The sequence below is a fragment of the Chaetura pelagica genome, unplaced genomic scaffold, assembly GCF_000747805.2.
Source record: "Chaetura pelagica isolate M959 unplaced genomic scaffold, ChaPel_1.0 scaffold116, whole genome shotgun sequence".
Taxonomy (NCBI): domain Eukaryota; kingdom Metazoa; phylum Chordata; class Aves; order Apodiformes; family Apodidae; genus Chaetura; species Chaetura pelagica.
Genome location: NW_009953655.1, coordinates 3,888,237 through 3,905,873, shown reverse-complemented (window position 1 = coordinate 3,905,873; position 17,637 = coordinate 3,888,237). Strand labels below are relative to the sequence as shown.

The 17,637-nt window shown below is 37.2% G+C and overlaps 1 protein-coding gene across 1 annotated transcript in view; it reads right to left on the bottom strand.

Annotated features, from left to right (window-relative positions):
• The window catches only part of HTT (huntingtin), a 75,514-nt gene that overhangs the window by 56,061 nt on the left and 1,816 nt on the right, over positions 1–17,637 (bottom strand). The window contains exons 3-11 of the mRNA XM_010000293.1: positions 12,792–12,875; positions 12,242–12,362; positions 8,482–8,541; positions 6,449–6,528; positions 5,865–6,003; positions 5,476–5,617; positions 3,855–4,033; positions 3,178–3,382; positions 2,277–2,324 (exon numbers count right to left, since the gene is read on the bottom strand). Coding sequence (XP_009998595.1) covers positions 2,277–2,324; positions 3,178–3,382; positions 3,855–4,033; positions 5,476–5,617; positions 5,865–6,003; positions 6,449–6,528; positions 8,482–8,541; positions 12,242–12,362; positions 12,792–12,875 — 1,058 coding nt within the window. The remainder of the gene's footprint in view (positions 1–2,276; positions 2,325–3,177; positions 3,383–3,854; positions 4,034–5,475; positions 5,618–5,864; positions 6,004–6,448; positions 6,529–8,481; positions 8,542–12,241; positions 12,363–12,791; positions 12,876–17,637) is intronic.

Here is a 17,637-nt window from a genome sequence, read left to right as displayed (position 1 = left end):
GAGATGGTGGATGGTGGCAGAGCAACTGACATCATCTACCTGGATTTGTGCAAGGCGTTTGACACTATCCCACATGACATCCTGGTCTCGAAACTGACAAGACATGGATTTGTCAGATGGACCACTTGGTGGATAAGAGACTGGCTGGATGGCTGCAACCAGAGAGTTGTGGTCAATGGCTCAATGTCCAAACGGAGTCAAGTGTCAAGTGGTGTCCCTCAGAGGTCAGTACCACTGGTCAAACCAGTGCTGTTTAACATCTTTGTTGGAGACATGGACAGTGGGATTTGAGTGTATCCTCAGCAAATTTGCTGACAATATCAAGCTGTGTGGTGTGGTTGACACCCAAGAGGGAAGGGACGCCATCCAGAGGGACCTTGACAGGCCGGAGAGATGGGCCAGTGCCAATCTCTTGAAGTTCAACGAGGCCCAGTGCGGGGTCCTGCACCAGGGTTGGTGCAACCCCCAGGGACATCCCCCCAGGCTGGGGGCGGGGGCGAATGGCTAGAGAGCAGTCCTGAGGAAAAGGACTTGGGAGTGATAGTTGATGAGGAGCTCTACATGAGCTGCCAGTGTGTGCTGGAGCCCAGAGAACCAATTGTGTCCTAGGCTGCATCAAAAGAAGTGCGACCAGTAGGACCAGGGAGGGGATTCTGCCCCCCTACTCTGCTCTGGTCAGACCCCACCTGGAACATTGTGTACAGTTCTGGAACCCTCAGCACAAGAAAGATATGGGCCTGCTGGAGAGGGTCCAGAGAAGGGACACCAAGATGATAAAAGGCCTTGGAGCACCTCTGCTGTGAAGACAAGCTAAGAAAATAGGGGCTGTTCAGCCTGGAGAAGAGAAGACTGCAGGGAGACTTTAGAGCACCTTCCAGTACTTGAAAGGGGCCTACAGGAAAGCTTGGGAGGGCCTTTTCATCAGAGAAGATAGTGACAGGACAAGGGGTAATGGTTTTAAACTGAGAGAGGGGACATTTAGGTTAGATATTAGGAAGAAATTCTTCACTATAAGGGTGGTAAGGAACTAGAATGGGTTGCTCAGGGAGGTTGTTGATGTCCCATCCCTGGGTCTTTAAGGACAGGTTGGGCGAGGTTTTGTGGTGGTAGGGTTCTCTGCTCATGGCAGGGGGATTGGAACTTTATGATCTTTGAGGTCCCTTCCAACTTTAATGATTCTATGATTCTATCTCACCTTCAAATGCTGCAGCATTATCTACTTTTGGAACACTCCCTCTACTGTTTCTAACCTACAAATTACCTCTGCATCCATAAAGCACTATTTTGTTCAGCTCTAACCATTATTTTACAGTTATGTGTATTCTTAAAGCATACAGGCATAATTTTAAGCATTATGAGATACCATGTAAACAAAAATAGAAGGACATACTTGGATAAATTGCAAGCTAGTTGCTATAATGATCCTTAAAAGTTTGTATCATCTTATTTAGTCTTTGACAACTTTTCCTTAAAGTTTTTCTTTACAGTATTACACATCTCTCTGCTAACTGTGCTTGCATGATTGCACTACACTCATGCATAGTTCCACTGCAATAATAACATTTTCTTCACCTAAAAAATTATGAAACTGTTACAAAGCTGTATATACAGTGATTCCACTACTGATATGACTGGCTTTAAGCAAAGTGTAAACATGTAACTAGATAGGAAGTGCTTTCATGGGAAAATAATACTTCAGAGCAATTGTATTATTTAAAATCCTGCTAAATGAATTACCTACTGAAGGAAGAAATGAAAACATTCACAGTAAGACACAGTATGAATAGAATTAACCATCTTTAACATAAAAATTAAAAAGCATCATATCAAAGCATGCAAACAAACATACACATGCATTAATGAAAGAAGAAATAAACCAGGCCTAACAAAACCAAGAAGGTTAAATATTTTGTAAGTTACATTAAAGGTTAAATATTACCATCAAATGGAAGAATGCCCTGTTCAGAGAGATTATTTTTAGCTGTGCTTTCAGAGTGAAAATCGCACCGATATTCACCACCATAATTTTGTCAGTGAACTACAGCAAAAATAAGACTGATACTGCTTTTAATAATTTTAGAGTATCTTGATTGCCATTTCAGAAATCACATCAGAATTCTTAAGATCTACAGTGATTAAGATCAGCTGATAACACAAAGGCATTTGTGAATGAAGACCAAAGTTCAGCAAGACAATGAAGTGGGAAGCGGGGGGAAAAAAAAGCCAAAAAAATCAGAAAGTAATGCAATTAAAGATTTGTTTTTAAAAAGAATCACCTTTATGTTTTCTTGCAAGAACAGGGCTGCATGAAGACCCCCCTCCAGCTGCAAATCACAGAAAGTAACACATCAGGGCAAAGACAGAGCTGCTGGAATCATGAAGGAATTCTAATAGCCACAAATGGGAAGGGCAAAATTAAAAAAACCAAAGCCAGGAAGAAACAGCAAGCTTGTTGTATTGAAGTCCAAAGTTTCGTATCATTTGCCATCAAGTGACCTTTTGTTTTTCCATGCCACTTGTGCAAAGTTTGCTTTTACAAAAATATGCTCCAAATTTCACTTCTATGATTGCTTCTGGCTAATGAATTGCCTTCTAATAGCAACAATATTAGAATGATCCATTAGTTCAATACAGAAGTCCTTAGAGAAATCCAGAGACTAATTATTTTGAAACAGATAAGCAGCAGTTAAGAGGCACTTTTAAGAACATGCACTTCACAGACAAGAACACTGATAGCTAATTTTAACAGTTACAGATAAATTTAAGTCATGCTTTCATTTCATGCTGGTTTTGGCATTCAGCAAGGAGCTCTCAGTTAATATAAATTCTGATTAGATCAGCTTTTTATGAATCACAGTTGTCAGATGCTTGGTGAGAACATCATTAATTTTGTGAGGAAAAAAAATAATAATCTGTCACCCCAGTTAACTTGTTCTGTGTAACCAAAAAAAAAACCAGTAACACAAACTGTAGAAAAATACTCTGGAGTTTGTCGTTGTACATTCATTGAATAATGAATGGAGGAAAAAACACCTTTTACTGTACCTGGGGAAACAAAAGGTCATGCGTAACTATACATTTCATTATATACTTCATGCTGTCAGCAAACACTGAGACATAGAGCTGGTGATGTGTGTTCATCTTCCCTTCACTTGAACTACCTAAAACAGAGCTTACCAATAAGTTCCACGATGCTCCCACTGCGGCTCCTGCTGGCAGATTCATCTCTGGATACACTGACCTGTGCAATGCCCCCTGAAGCAGTCAGGGCATGGAGAAGTTCAGGTGGTGGTGTTCTAAAGAGCTGTTGTAATAACTCTAAAGCTCCAGTCACAACATTATGGTCCTGATGCTGGGTGTAATACAGAGTCAATTCATAAACCTAAAATGCAACAAAGTACTGGAGTAAGTCACTATTAAGACACAACATACTACATTTCTTCGCATATACCACACTAAATTTCAGCGATGCATTAAAAATTACTGACATTTACTGTATCTAATCTTCACCATACTCTCAAAAGGTTAAATGTCAATAAATTGTTGCCATTGAACTGCAGTTTTGTAGAAGTCTGTTGCTTCTCTTTACTGTTACAGAAGGAAGAATCACAACAAAGAACATATAGGAAACACCTAACAAATGCTGCTGATTAATTTTCCTGGGTTTTCTGGTCATTATTTATCAATAATTCCAGTCACTGGACCAAGCATCATTTACCAAGATTAGCAGGAATTTGAGAAAAGAACTCAGAATGTTCAACATCAAACTCAAGCTGTATCATACTATATGCAAGATTTATTTCTTTTCCTTCCAATTAGCAATTTTGAGGCTAGTTTTGTTATTCATATTTTACCTGTATAAGTTGTTCTGGGGAAGGCGAAATCTCTGTTTCTTTTCTTGTTACTCCAAAACTGCCTTTCAGGCTGGTATCCTTTACTTGTTGTTGCAATAAAGGTATGAGATATCTTAGTGTAAGTAAAACACCCAGAATTAGAAGAGTAGGATGATCATCTTCTACAGGAACCAACAAGCCTGGGGAGTAGAAAAGAAGCAGTCAAATAACTTATTGACAGTGGTTAGTTTCAACCCAAATGTTATTTTATGTAGTTCATATACAGCTTTTTAAAATAAAACCAAAACCTAGTAGAAACTTAGGAACACCTTCTAAAGCTAGAAACATTTGAAAATGTATAGTACTCCTGACAATGATTTATGCAATGTGCAGAATGGTCAGAGGACTCTGTCTCATCTCCTCTGTTCCCTACCTCTTTTTGCTCAAAAGACAAAAATTTTCTTTTCCTTAATACTGGATGCTTTCACCAAGTGATCTAGACTCTCTTGCTCCCCTCACCTGCATCCTCTCTCCATTTGGCAGTTTAATTAAGGCCAAACATAATTCCCTCACACATACATGTGCCACTGTTCTAATAAATAACATTTACATTTTTGCCTCCTCCCTCAAGTATTGGAAACCTTGTTCTACATACCTACCTACTAATCACAGAATCGAACCCAAAACAAAGAACAAATACAAGTTATGTAAGAAAATACAATGTTCTATGCAGGGGAAAAGAAAACAAAAACAAATCAGAATCAATTAATGGAGTTCCTATTAGTGCTCCTGTCTCAATTCCTTAATATTGCCAGGATGCTATAAAACACACTACTGAGGCAGAAAAGAACAATGCGTGCACAAAAGTACATAATTTCCAAGTCACATAGACTGAGGAAAGTCACTCCATGGTATTTGAACTTTTCACCCATTCTTAAAAGTAGCAAGGCTGACAGGATAATGCTTTATGTAGCTGTTGGTCTTCCTTATCTCTCTGCCCTTTTGCAATATAATCTAGATAGTAAACAAGCCCTTGTTAGTAACAAAACTGAGGCAAAATTTTTCACTACAATCCAGACAAGTGTCTCATCACGAGTTCCAACAAACCCCAAAGACCGAATGAACTTCCCAGCTAAATAAATGCAGAAGTAAGGTTGCCACAAGGTTCTGTGTTTTTAAGTAATAAAAAATAAATAAATTTCTGGTCTGAGTTAGATTTTAAACAAAGAATCAACATTGTAGTACTTCTAAAAAAAGGTTACAGGGTTGTGTTCATGACCCAGAAATATCAGTCATATCCTCCATTCAGATCTGCTGCACTAAAAACCAAGCTGGTGAGCAACATAAGTCTCCTGAGCAAGTTCTTCCAGGATCCCTAAGTCCTCTTGTTTTCCAACAGACTATTTGTTTCCCTAGCTTTTTTTCAACATTACTGAACTAGCACTACAGCACACACAGAGATACAAACTGCTTTAGTCATATCTTCACCTAACAACACAACATACAGAAAGCATTATTGGGGTAACTGGTAATCTACATATTCTTGCTTTCCCTGAAAACTTCCTGCATCTGAAAAGTGTCTTACATGGAAAAAAAACATGTTACTTATACCTGAAGCAAATCCATTATTTTTTAATCTTACCTAAAAGTACATTCAATAACCAGGCATAGAAATACTGTGTTCTTCGTGAATGTTGACAGATGCTCACTGCTGATCCTGCTGCTGTTCGACGGATAGTAGGGGAGCTCGATTTCAGATTAGCTATGAAAGCCTTCAATAAAGCCTAAAAATAAAGATATCTTACTTAAGTTCAGGAGAAAGAAAAGGAGATAGAAGTGAATTAAGTAATCAGCAAATGCATTTTTCATCCACTCAAAGCATTACTTAACGTGTATCTAGCAAGGGCACTTTTTGCTTTAATTCAGAAATGCAGCTGTGATGCTGCTTTCTGTAACATCTAATTGATAATGCTGATAGCTTACTGTGCTTTGAGATATAACAGGGAGCACTAAGAGGTTCAAGAGAGATACCTTAATCTCATTGTCGTTTGCAAAATTGCCAAAGGCCGCCATGATTTTTGGTATTGCTGCAGCTAGTGTCTCCTGTACCGACTCTTCGGGTCTCTTACTTATCCGTGTTAGACAGGGCAAAAGGTTCACTAAGTATGGCCTAAGTGTGGCAAAGGAGAAAAACTCACTTCAGATCAGAACAACTACACCCACCTAAACATTTTTAATTCACATTTAAATTCTGTGGTATTACTAAATCATAAAAAATGCACCTGTTAGCTATATAGAATGTAATGAGACACCAGACTTTTGAATACAATTTGCCAACATTAAGATAGAACTCAAGAGTAGAATGCACTTAAAAAATTGCAAGTCATAGTCTCCAGAAGTTTCCCTCCACTTCCCCCAGAGTCATGTACAGGACAAAACTAAAAATTCTGCTGAAAGAAAACCAGATAATAAATAAAGTTACTTTAAAGAGAATAATGTGACAGGAACTCTTCCAACCTCCAGCTATACATTTTAAATTAAGGACTGTACCTTTTTGTTAACACCTATAGTTTGTTAAGTGTTTTTCGGAAAGTTCACTACCAGGATTTTCTTACCTGCACTTTTGAGGCCGAACTAGATGGGCAAGCTCAGCAAATCTCCAGAGTGCAGCACGCAGACTTCTGGAAGCACCATTCTAGGCAAAGTACATTGTTATATTTCGGCAAAACCATTTCCTAAATAATATCTATAATACAGAACAGTATATGGTTTTATACAATTTGACTTCAACAGATTTAGATTTAACCACTTCCCTTAGTTGGAAGTCATATATTTCCTTTAGTCCAAAGGAAGTTAAGTCAACCTCATGACTGTTTCATTTTTCTACATGCTTTTAGGAATTTTCCAAGTGACCCAAAATGAATACAGTAAGGAACTATAAGAAAGAAGGCAATGTCTGAGATCTCCAGTCTGCTGAAATCAGCTTAAAATACCGCAGAGAACAGCATCAGCCAACAAAGAAACACTGATGATATCAGAGTCTAAAAAAATAACTGGAACACTTGCAGAGATATAAGTGCAGCATAAAATTGACAGAAGTGGAGATATGCAAATAAGTAATGTTCAGCTCCTGAGTGCAACAAAGAAAAAATCCACATATTGATCTGTATCACTTCATGATGGCTTGCATCCAGAAAATTAGTGTCTTGAGCTGGAATGGCTTTAGACCCAGTGTTTAAGGATACAGTAAAGTTCCTTAGTATTGCTGGAAAAACAGAAAACCATGCAAATCAATAGAAGTCTAGGAGAAATTGTGTACCTCATGTAGTTTGAACCTAAACAAAATGCTTCTTAAAGCAAGTCCCTTTGAAGACAGAGCTGAGATGTTTAGAAACTCATTTCTTTCATACTTTCTTTAGCTAGTATAACAAAAGCTCATGGCCTTGTTAACATGACAAGTAAAAAAACTTGCACCTGAATTACAAAATGAGCACTTTTGAGCTTCAGAGCCAAACAGATCTTAAAGTGATCCAACCGATGCACAAACAAAATTCAGTCTGCTGGGTGCTCCTGTTATGCCTGCTACTTCTCTCTTGTCTGTGCCATGAATCTGAAAGCAACTATTCAAGAAGCACATGGCACCTGAACAACAAAATACTTCCTCCTGCATCTGGTCATAACATGCAGAAACTTGAATGTGATTTTTGTCCATGTTGGCTGTTTTGTTAATGTCTAGCTAACATTTATTTCTATACCCTCAAAAATTTTGCAGGACATTAAGGGTACGATACAGTAAGATATTTGCGCAAGGCCTACAAATAGTCCACATCTAACAGATTAAATGCTATCCACATTGCTTTTGTTATTTACTTTATTTTCTAGAGTCCTGTCATTCCCAATAAAATGTAACAAAAAACTGTAGCATTACTGTATGACAAATAACATCTATACTTTCTCTCTATACAAGCCTTGCTTTTTATATAGCCTTGCTATATGCTTCTAGATGCAAGAAACACGATTTCAGTGACACTGACCAGCATAGAGCATTTTCCTTTTGTAGTCATATACTTTAAAAAGTATATTACTAAAATTCTTCCCGTGGACACAATTAAAATGACTTCTGCTATGAAGAGAGATGATTCAGTATTTTTACCTATACTTCTTACAAAAGCTGTAAGTACATATCACACATTCAGAAAACATAGTTAAAACTTGTGTCAGGTCACTTCAGGTCCTTATGAGTCCTCCAAAACTTTATTTCAAATTATGAATGTCACTGTCCTCCACCCACTTTTCAGCAACCTTTTGCTTGAAGATACTCTTTCCAGATTGGTCAGTGGAGCAAACATGAATATGCCTTATTCATTGGGTGCAGTCACTAAGGTTAACTCAGACTGCTGTTCACACCAAATGCTCACATATTTTCTGCCAGATAAGGTTTCAAGAGTGGTTAAATCTAAACAATGGGGCCAATAGTGAGGAACTGGGTAGAATAATATATTAAACTGTCACACATCCTTCCAAAGTGAAGCTTTGATCTTGATCTTATAAGACATACGCTATTTATTTACATAAATGCCACATTCGAATACACAAAAACACATACTAGGTACCATATTTCAAAAGGATATGAAAGTTAGAAACTCACCTTTTTAATCTCTTTATACAGTTCTAATTGTAACCTAGGAAGATTGGAATCCATCAAAGCCTGCAAGAAAATGCATTGAGAATGCATTGTGTCAGAGGAGAGGCACTTCACAGGAAGAGTTACACTTGCAATCAAACAGCTTCAAAAAAGGCACAGAACAATCAAATTGCCTCTGCATTTGATGTGTAACCAGGAATGTGCTAAATACTAAAGAAAGATACCTTTACCTTTCACACAAACATAAAACAGAAATGCAGACAAATTCCTAAACAGTTATTAACAGTTATTTGCGGTTAATATGACTGCTTTACCCATTCTACCTAAAAAAGGCCATATGGAATGAGACAACAAGCAGAGCCAACCTAACATGCCAACTGGCAATTGCCAGGAGTAAATATTCATGAACAGAGTATTAAAGCAAAAAAAACAGTATTCCCAAGCAGTAAAGGTATTCTCTGATATTCATCCCCACCGTCAAGTAACCTCCTGTTTCTCAAACTGAGGCTGTATTTGTACCATTGCCTTTAGCAGCCCTTGAAAAACCCTTCTTTCATGAATCTGCCTATTTTCTACATCCGTTTATTGCCACAAGGTGTTCTGGACACCAGAACTACTGCACCCCAGATTCTGATCAAACCTCCTGCAACAGAGCATATATTGTAGTTTGAATCTGCAGTCTAGCTAAGAACTGGGGTACATGAAATTAAAGTAAGTACCAAGAAGCAGTAATTTTTCTTTTCACCTCAACTCAATCATTTCCCCCTCCATTTTTAAAATAGCAGAGAAGAAAAAAAATGTATAAAAATATAGTTCCGCTATACATAATCTCTCCCTACAGGAAATTTTGTGTACATACCAGAACTCTCTTTTACTCTTCTTCTACTGCATAGTACAATATACGAACATTTTCACCACCACTTCCTCAGATGAAAATTAAACTTTAATACAATGTGCAAATTGCACATTGTAGATTAATGCATTGTAGATTTATATAGTGCTATAACATAGAGTATTTAATCCCTTATTCTATTATATTTCTATCTATATTCTATTCCTTGCCCCAAAATTTAATAATTTCTAATTTTCTATCTGCCTTCTTGACTACCACTATTAAGCTCATATCTTCACAGGATTACTCACGATGACAACAAAACCTTACATGGCACATGCTGATGTAGAGGTCACAACTGCTTAAGCATGGTCACTGAACTGCCTGTAGCTCCTCCAGAGCTTGAGTTCCCTAGTCTAAAATAGTATGCCCCAAACCCCCACTCCCCTTCAGTTACATCAATCATTACAATAAAATGGTATTACCTTTCCTAGAAAAAATTTACCGGGCTTCGATCTTTACATTGTCATAAGCACCCCAGCTACTAACTGCAGATGCCTACATGACAGTAGGTTAAGAATAAATCTCACTTTACAAAAATTAGCTTTTAAGGGAAATTCGCTGCACGTGTGTGTAAGAGTATCAAGCAACACAAACAGAAACCAGCTACTATTTGACTTCAAGGGTAAACTGTCCTTACAACACAGTCAACTGGAACAACTCTTTTTACTAGTGTTTACCTTTATTTAGCAGGCTAGAATCTAAAAAGTCTCAACTGAAAAAAAAATTCTAAGTATAGACAACTCTAATTACCACAAATAATAAAGCACAATTACTGACACCAACTGTACTGCAATCTGTGTGAACAGTCCCCTCAGTATCATTAGCATAGAGATTACTACAACACCAGACACCACCTTCAAAACCAAAACAGCTTCAGCAACACCTTACTTGCAGAAAACTGTTAACTACAAACAGGGTATTTTTTCCTTTTAAATAAAGGTAACACCAAAGCTATTTAAGCCTTGAGCCATTTCTGCAGTCTGTAAGGTTCTAATGGGTAAGTGCTGTGATACTTAAAGATGATCTACAGGGTGTTTAGATAAACTTCTTCCTTGTTCCAATTTACAGCCTTATCTATACAGAAGTGTTAGCATATTAGACTAATGAGCACAACCTCCAGACAGACACACAATTACACAGGTAATGCTCACATTGACATGCTTACATTTAAAGAGAAAAATATAATGCATCTTTTTAGCAACACAAATGGTCTCTAAAATGACTGAGGTAGTAAAAAAGCTGAATGTTGACTAATGTGCAAGCTATGGGGACTGATGTCACTGCTCCACTCTTCACAAGCACCACTGCTACTTGCACAACCAAAAATAAAACTGCTCATCTTTTTGTCTCTGCATTTATACATGAGAGACCATCTGCCTAAAGACTGAATTGCCTCCACACAGCATGAAAGATAGAAACTGAATAAAATCTATGACGAGCTTCGACAACAGTCTGATACATCCCCGTGGCTGGAATATTACAACCACCATTTCATAGCTGTGACCAATGGGCAAGCTTACTGGCTGATAGAAGACTCTGTCATTTAAAATGACTTTGATCTTTAAAACAAAACAAACTACCATACAAAAAGTTGAGAAAATCCAAAGTTTTTCAAGTTACCTTGAAACATGCCAAAACCCAACAATACTAAATATATCAATGAATTAAAAAGGTCGATTTTATACCAAGCCTACAGAAGAGTTTGGTGGAAAGAAGAAAGTAAGTTTGCATTCTCTAGAACTGTTTCAGAGAAGCTTTTAAAGTAAATTAAGTTACATAATGGTGTATGCATTTCAAAGAGTGCTGAAGTCCTGCAAATGGAAAAAACATTCAAATCAGAATGAACAGAGCAAAGAGCAATAAGGCAAAACAAAAAAGCAAGAGTCATTTGCATTTCCTCATTCCCCCTATTTATGGAATACACTACATAATCAATCAGCTTTCTCCATATAACTTTCAACCACAAGCTCAACCCCCAAACTTCATTAATTCATATATATCAAACAAATTGAACTCTCTAGAGTTTGTAGAGAAACCTCTACAGAAATAGGGATGTTTTATTTGCTTTCTTCTACATACCCCTTCATGCTAAAGAAAATTACCTGCATATTTCTAAAGCACTTGAACTTTGCATCAACTAGATTTATCATGCTGATATATTACATTGACTCAAAGGTAAAAGTATTTCAGTAAACAGGAAAGAAAAAAAAAAGGGCAGGTGAAGGTAAACCTGTCCTAGAAGCAGCAGCTCACAGCAACTACTAACAAGGTTTTAAGATACTTTGAAACAAGATTTAGACCTTGCCTAACCTCCTATGAATGCCCGACTGCTGTTCTCCCAACAAACCCTTCATTCTGGATCAGAATAGGGTAATAATCACCGAAACACCATATTCATCCTACTTATTGTCTAAAAGCCTCTCCTCCAAGTCTCAGCAAATCACACTACCAGATATACAGCATCCTACTAGGTTGGAATAAAAAGCCACTAACTATTTTGGTCAGCTTTTAAAAAATATTTTTACCTTTCTTCACCTTGAGTATCTTTTTGTTTACCAAACAATAATAGAGTATTCCTCCCATACAAGATGATTTTAGAAAAGCCCACATTCTTGTTTTCGTTAACTTGAAGAGAACAAAGTTAATGAACAACTGCAGAAAATAATTGATTACAACAATGAATTTCAGAAGTTAAATATCTTGATCTGAACACAAAAAGCACATAGAGAATTTAGTAAAGACTCTTACTTAACCTAAGATACTATCAACAATAAGAAAAGCAACCAGAAGAACATCAGTGTGAATTCATACCAGAAACAGCATCAAGAAAAGGTAAAATCTGCTAGTACAGCATATTAAAGTTCTTACTTTAATAACTTTATTAAGGCATTCATCAGCAACCATCCGGACATCAGATTCTGTATCCTCACTGCAGAGGAGAAAGAGTTCCATAGCAATCCCCAGCAGTTTCTGGAATTCTGGAGAATTTCTAAATAAACAAACATCAGAAAATTACAATGCATACTAAGAAAAGCAAACACCAGTGCTCATTTTTAGGGGTTTCATAATCCAACTACACATATATTATATACAGTTATACAAGAGAAGACATTTGGTGGATTTAAGCAGCTCATAAGGAGTTAGGAGATCATTTTCCTTCTCTTTCCTACCTAATCTGTCAAGGTGTTTAATATCTATGCCTCAGTTTCTCTGTCTGAAGTAGAAGGATAATGACTACTCTACCAATGCATAAACAAAATTACTTCTTAGCTTTTGAGTTGGTAAAACAAAAAGCGACATTTCAGTTTCAAACAGAAGTTGAGCATTTAAAATCAGCAATTCTCAGAAAGCCCCCAAATAACTAACACTCTAAAGCAGCTATTCAAATTAACACTGTAAGTTAAAGACATTGTATTACCTTAAAGACTGAGCAACTATGTTTTCACATATTGTTAGGCAATGATTCACTCGATCTTTCTTGGTAGTTGAAAGTTCTTTCTTTCTAGAAGAGAAACACAGTAATAGTACGTCTGAGATAATACTTCAAAATTGACAAAAGACCACTTAAACACTCTTGCTAGAGTAGCATCGAATGATTAGACAAGAAAAAGCTGCTACTACCTGTAGTCCCAGCACTTGATCTACTAACCCTTGCTAGAGCATGGAGGCACACAAGCAACAGAAAGGACACAAACTTAGAAAAAGAATTAACCATTGAACAGGGAGTATCATTAATTCTCTAACTTTCACTGAGAAAATATTCAGGGGAAAAAAACACTGAATGAAGAGAAGGGAAAGGAAGGAAAGTAGAGGAAACAGCAAACAAGGATGAATTAAAGAAACTGATAGAAAGAAAATGGAATACTAGCCATGAGAACAAGTCTTGCAAGACCTAAAAATATCAGTTTTTAAAACAACTTCCCACACGTGGTATCACCTTAGACTTTTATTGTTTGGCAAGTTCTTGAAATTTAGAGGTCTATCAACCACTTTGTATCTGAACTGAAAAGGATGCAGAGGCAATATTATCAGACTCCACACTCCTCCAAACAATTTTGTATTATAAAAATAGCAAAGCTCTAGGCACATTCTATGCCCATCAAGAATACTGTCCCTCTATTAACACTTGGTATCATTCAGGAAAGGCCAAGCTCAGCCAATTTGCAGCAGACAAGTGCAAAGCAGAGAACAAAATTCACAGAAATAAAGAATGCCTATCTACAAGCAATGCAGAGCCTAATATGAAAAGCTTCTAGTTTGCAAATTTTCCTTAACATTCACTTCAACATGATATAAGCTGCTATAACTCTTTTACAGTTGACTTTAGAAAATAAGCTTCTTCCCTGCTCCACCCCAACAAAGGAACTGAAAAAAGAAAGTAAAAGAGGTTCGTAACTATGACTGTGAGATTTTATTTATTGTATACAGTGTCTCTTACTGCCAATGTTACGGACTCAGAATCACTTATAGAAAAGCAGATGTTACTTTTAAATAATTAGCCAATAGCAATACCAGAGCAAATCTGCACACCCAAAGGTACTTCTCCTGAGTCTGCTTCACAACAAGGAGGTACCTGAAATTCAGAGAATCCTCCCTTTTGTTTTCCAAGTGAAAATGTATCATTTGTATTTCTAGCATTTAATCTTCTGTCTTAAAAAAAACACATAACAAAACCAAATAGCAAAATAGCATTTCTGCACTAGAAACATTGGGAAACCATGGGAACAATCTTGAGCTACATCAACATCGTTAACACAACATCAAGGACCAACAGCAAGCATTCAATAAGCACACTAAAAGTAAGCTAATTCAAAATACATTTTTAGACATAAAATTTTTATTAAGCTGAAATAATTAAGAACTTTAAATTAAATAGTACAGATTTTGAAAAAAGAAAAAAAAAGTCATTCTTTGCAAGCATCTGGGTCCATCAGGTTCAAAGTAGAGGGCTGAGAAGCATTTACTCCCAAAATTTCATTTTTTTTCTCACAAGACTCCTCTCATGTCACTCTGGAAATAAATACTTTTCCTTTTTAAAAGTTTAAGGAATGGTTCTTAGCAAAAACATTTTTTCCTTTATAACTTGGCAGTGTTTTGTTTAGGTAAGCTCACAAGGTCTTGTTTGGCCTGTTTTCTTAAGCAACTGGAAAAATACAAGTAGTCAATGTGAATTTGATCATGATATCCAATGTCTTTATCTTGAAAAAGCACCGCAGTCTTCTGCCACTTGTTATTCCACCTCCAAAAAAAAAAAAAAAATCAGCCTTTGAGAAATACAAGGTATAAGAGAAACACTTAATGTCCACTGTATGCATGCACATGTTTTTTCTGCCTACATGGTGAGAAGGGTAACAGAACAGCTTCTAGAGACTGAACAAAAAAAGCAGCTCTATTCAGAAGTATTATGCTGATGAGCTGGGGGACAACACCAGCATCACACATTTCTTAGAAGAAAGCTGATGTAGCAATCCCCAAGTGTAAGGTCATTTCAGGTTGATGAATAACAGAAGGCAGGAGCTGCAAGTAGCAGTCATCTACAGGAAAGCTTCATCTCACATGCAGAGTTTAATCTGCGTGCTTCCACAGCCAATCTGCAGCCAAGAAGATTAACAACATAAGAAAACCAGCAAGCCCAGATAATTTTGGACACCGAGTCCTGATGAGCTGGCTACGAAGAGAAGCAGCTCATGTATGTTAATTTTTATTAGGCCTTGGAACTAAGGATATGTAAAAAGAGTACAGAAGGCCTAAAGCTGAACCAGCATTAAGAAAAAGGGCCAAAACTAATGGCTTGATATTAATCTTGAGAAAAGTAATGGGATAAAAGATTCTATTCAGAACAACAGAATTATGAGTGGATCAAGAAATAACCTAAGCCCAAATATGGAGGGCACTTCAAACAATAATGGACAGTCAACTAGAACATGTCTACAACACATCCTGAGAATGGTAACTCCAAAAAACATTTAGGAATCACCACTGACAAGCAGAGCCATGGGATCTTCAGTTAGGCAAAAATACATGAAATCTATGACCACAGCTCCAGTCAAAGAAAAAAAAAAAGAAATATAAGAATTCATTAGTATAGAAAAATGCATATTGCAGGAGAGCACTTCAGCTCTTGCAGCACCTTTTGCTGTAAAGGTATCTGTTAGAATCAAATGTAAGGAAAAAAAATTTAAAAAGAGAAAAAATTCATACCACTGACAATAATTAACTATTAGAACAAGTTGACAAGAGAAAAATAATCCTCATTTGGATTAATGAAATCAAAGCTACTTTTACAGAAGAAACATCAGCAAGTAATTCTCTCAGTTCACTGTAAGAGGTAAGAAGAAATAAAATGTAAAATATAGGATGTTGTGTGACAGCCCATCTGCTTTTTAGTTTTACTGAGTAAACTCTGAATTTCTGCATCATACTAATCAAATTTTAAGTCAGTGGAGCTTTGTAATCCAAAACAAAACACTCAACTCCAACCAAAATTCAAGGGTCTGAAAAAGCTAAAAATAGATGTGGAAGAAAATAAGGTGCCTCAGCAGAAGTGTAGAGAAGTAAAATGACAACAGAGAGCTCAACCAAAGTTTTCACAGAAGAATAAAAAAAAATAAAAAATCAGCAACAGGTAAGAGAGGGGGTCAGAAACCAATATCTCGTAACACACACTAAAAGTGTAACATTATTATTATTAATTCATTCTTTCATCACTGACAGGGAAGCTCATATCCTTTTACAGCAGTAAAACAAACACTGGAAGTTACCACACAGAACTACAAAATATTTGTGTTATCTATAGAGGATCACAAAGAAGATGAAAACCTCTTCCCCCAGCAAAGCAAAAACACTGAGGCAACTTTCCTTTTCAGTCCATTACAAACAAACTAACAAACAAGAACGCAGACAGCATTGGGAACTACATTCAAGGTGACAGCTGGTATTTCACTATAAATCTGTGAAACTTCAGCACAGACTGCCACAATATCCTTTCATAGGCTTTTGTGAGGCTCAGTGCTGTTACTGAATTTGTACAGCTCCTGGGGGCAGGCAATACCATCAGCTTTCTGAAATCATACAGCCTATTTTTAAACACAAAGCAAAGTCAACAAGGACAACTACAATCATTATTCTTCAATGTTTTGAGTAGAATATGCATAAATCCAGACCACCCAAACTAAGCAGTAACCCTCAGCAACCATCATAAATAATTTTCAGGACTTTCTCTTGACACACTGTGTCATTAGTAACTTTCTAGAGAGTTTTTTTTTCAACTACATACAGAAAAGATTGGAAATAAACAGCCATTTAGCCACAATATACAAAGTATGAGCACAAAAAATGGACGTAACAGAGCAATTAGTCTCTGCAGATCAGAAAGGCATCTAAACACAATCAGCTTGTGAAGATTATTTTTTTTCAGCTGTTATACCCCAAAAGGGTAAAAATGAATTGAGGTTGAGACAACACCCTCCAAGCAGTTATCAACCATGATAATTCAGTTGGCATCCATATCAGAATGTACTGAGGGAGCAGGTGGCCTAGGGCCCAGCTCCACTTTCTCAGCATCCTCTGCCAAAACACTATTGAGCTGCCAATTTACAAGCTACCTGCTCCTCAACCCTTCTGCTTCTCCTGTCTCACCAAGAACTGGAGAAAAAGCAATAATGTGACTCATTTATTTATCCCATAAAGCTCTTGTATCTTTTCACCTGCTCGATAAGAGTTATTTTTAAAGGATGCAAACATAAGGGGCAGCACCGTGGCACTGAACAGCTCCTCATCCTAATGCCTCCCGATGGGAAATCGGAGTATCTATTGCATAGCCATCATGCAGGTGCTACTAATGTTTAGGAAAGAAAACAGGTCTCAAGCATATTTGAACTAATTCCTCTCAGGCCTCTGCAGAGCAAGTCACAGCCCAAGACTTTAAGTGAAGTTTGTCATAAACAGACATCCACATCAGCTCCTCCCAGATGCATCAGAGCTCCAACTTTATAAGGATTAGTACTTTAAGATATGCTTAGGAATCTTCGCCGTTCTCCCAGCACTGTTTTAGCTGAAAGTAAGGTTTTCCTTCCTAGAACCAGCCTGAAAAACCCACATAGCATCTGCCATCTCCTGTTCATTACCCATACTGCTGCGTTTCCAAATGTGCTTGCCCAGAAAGTTACTCCCAGTTAAAACTTAAATAGAGAGCAGGCAGCGCTCCCAGACACAGGCACAGCCACCTGCCAAGGACACAGAAGCACCCCGGGACTGTCTGCTCC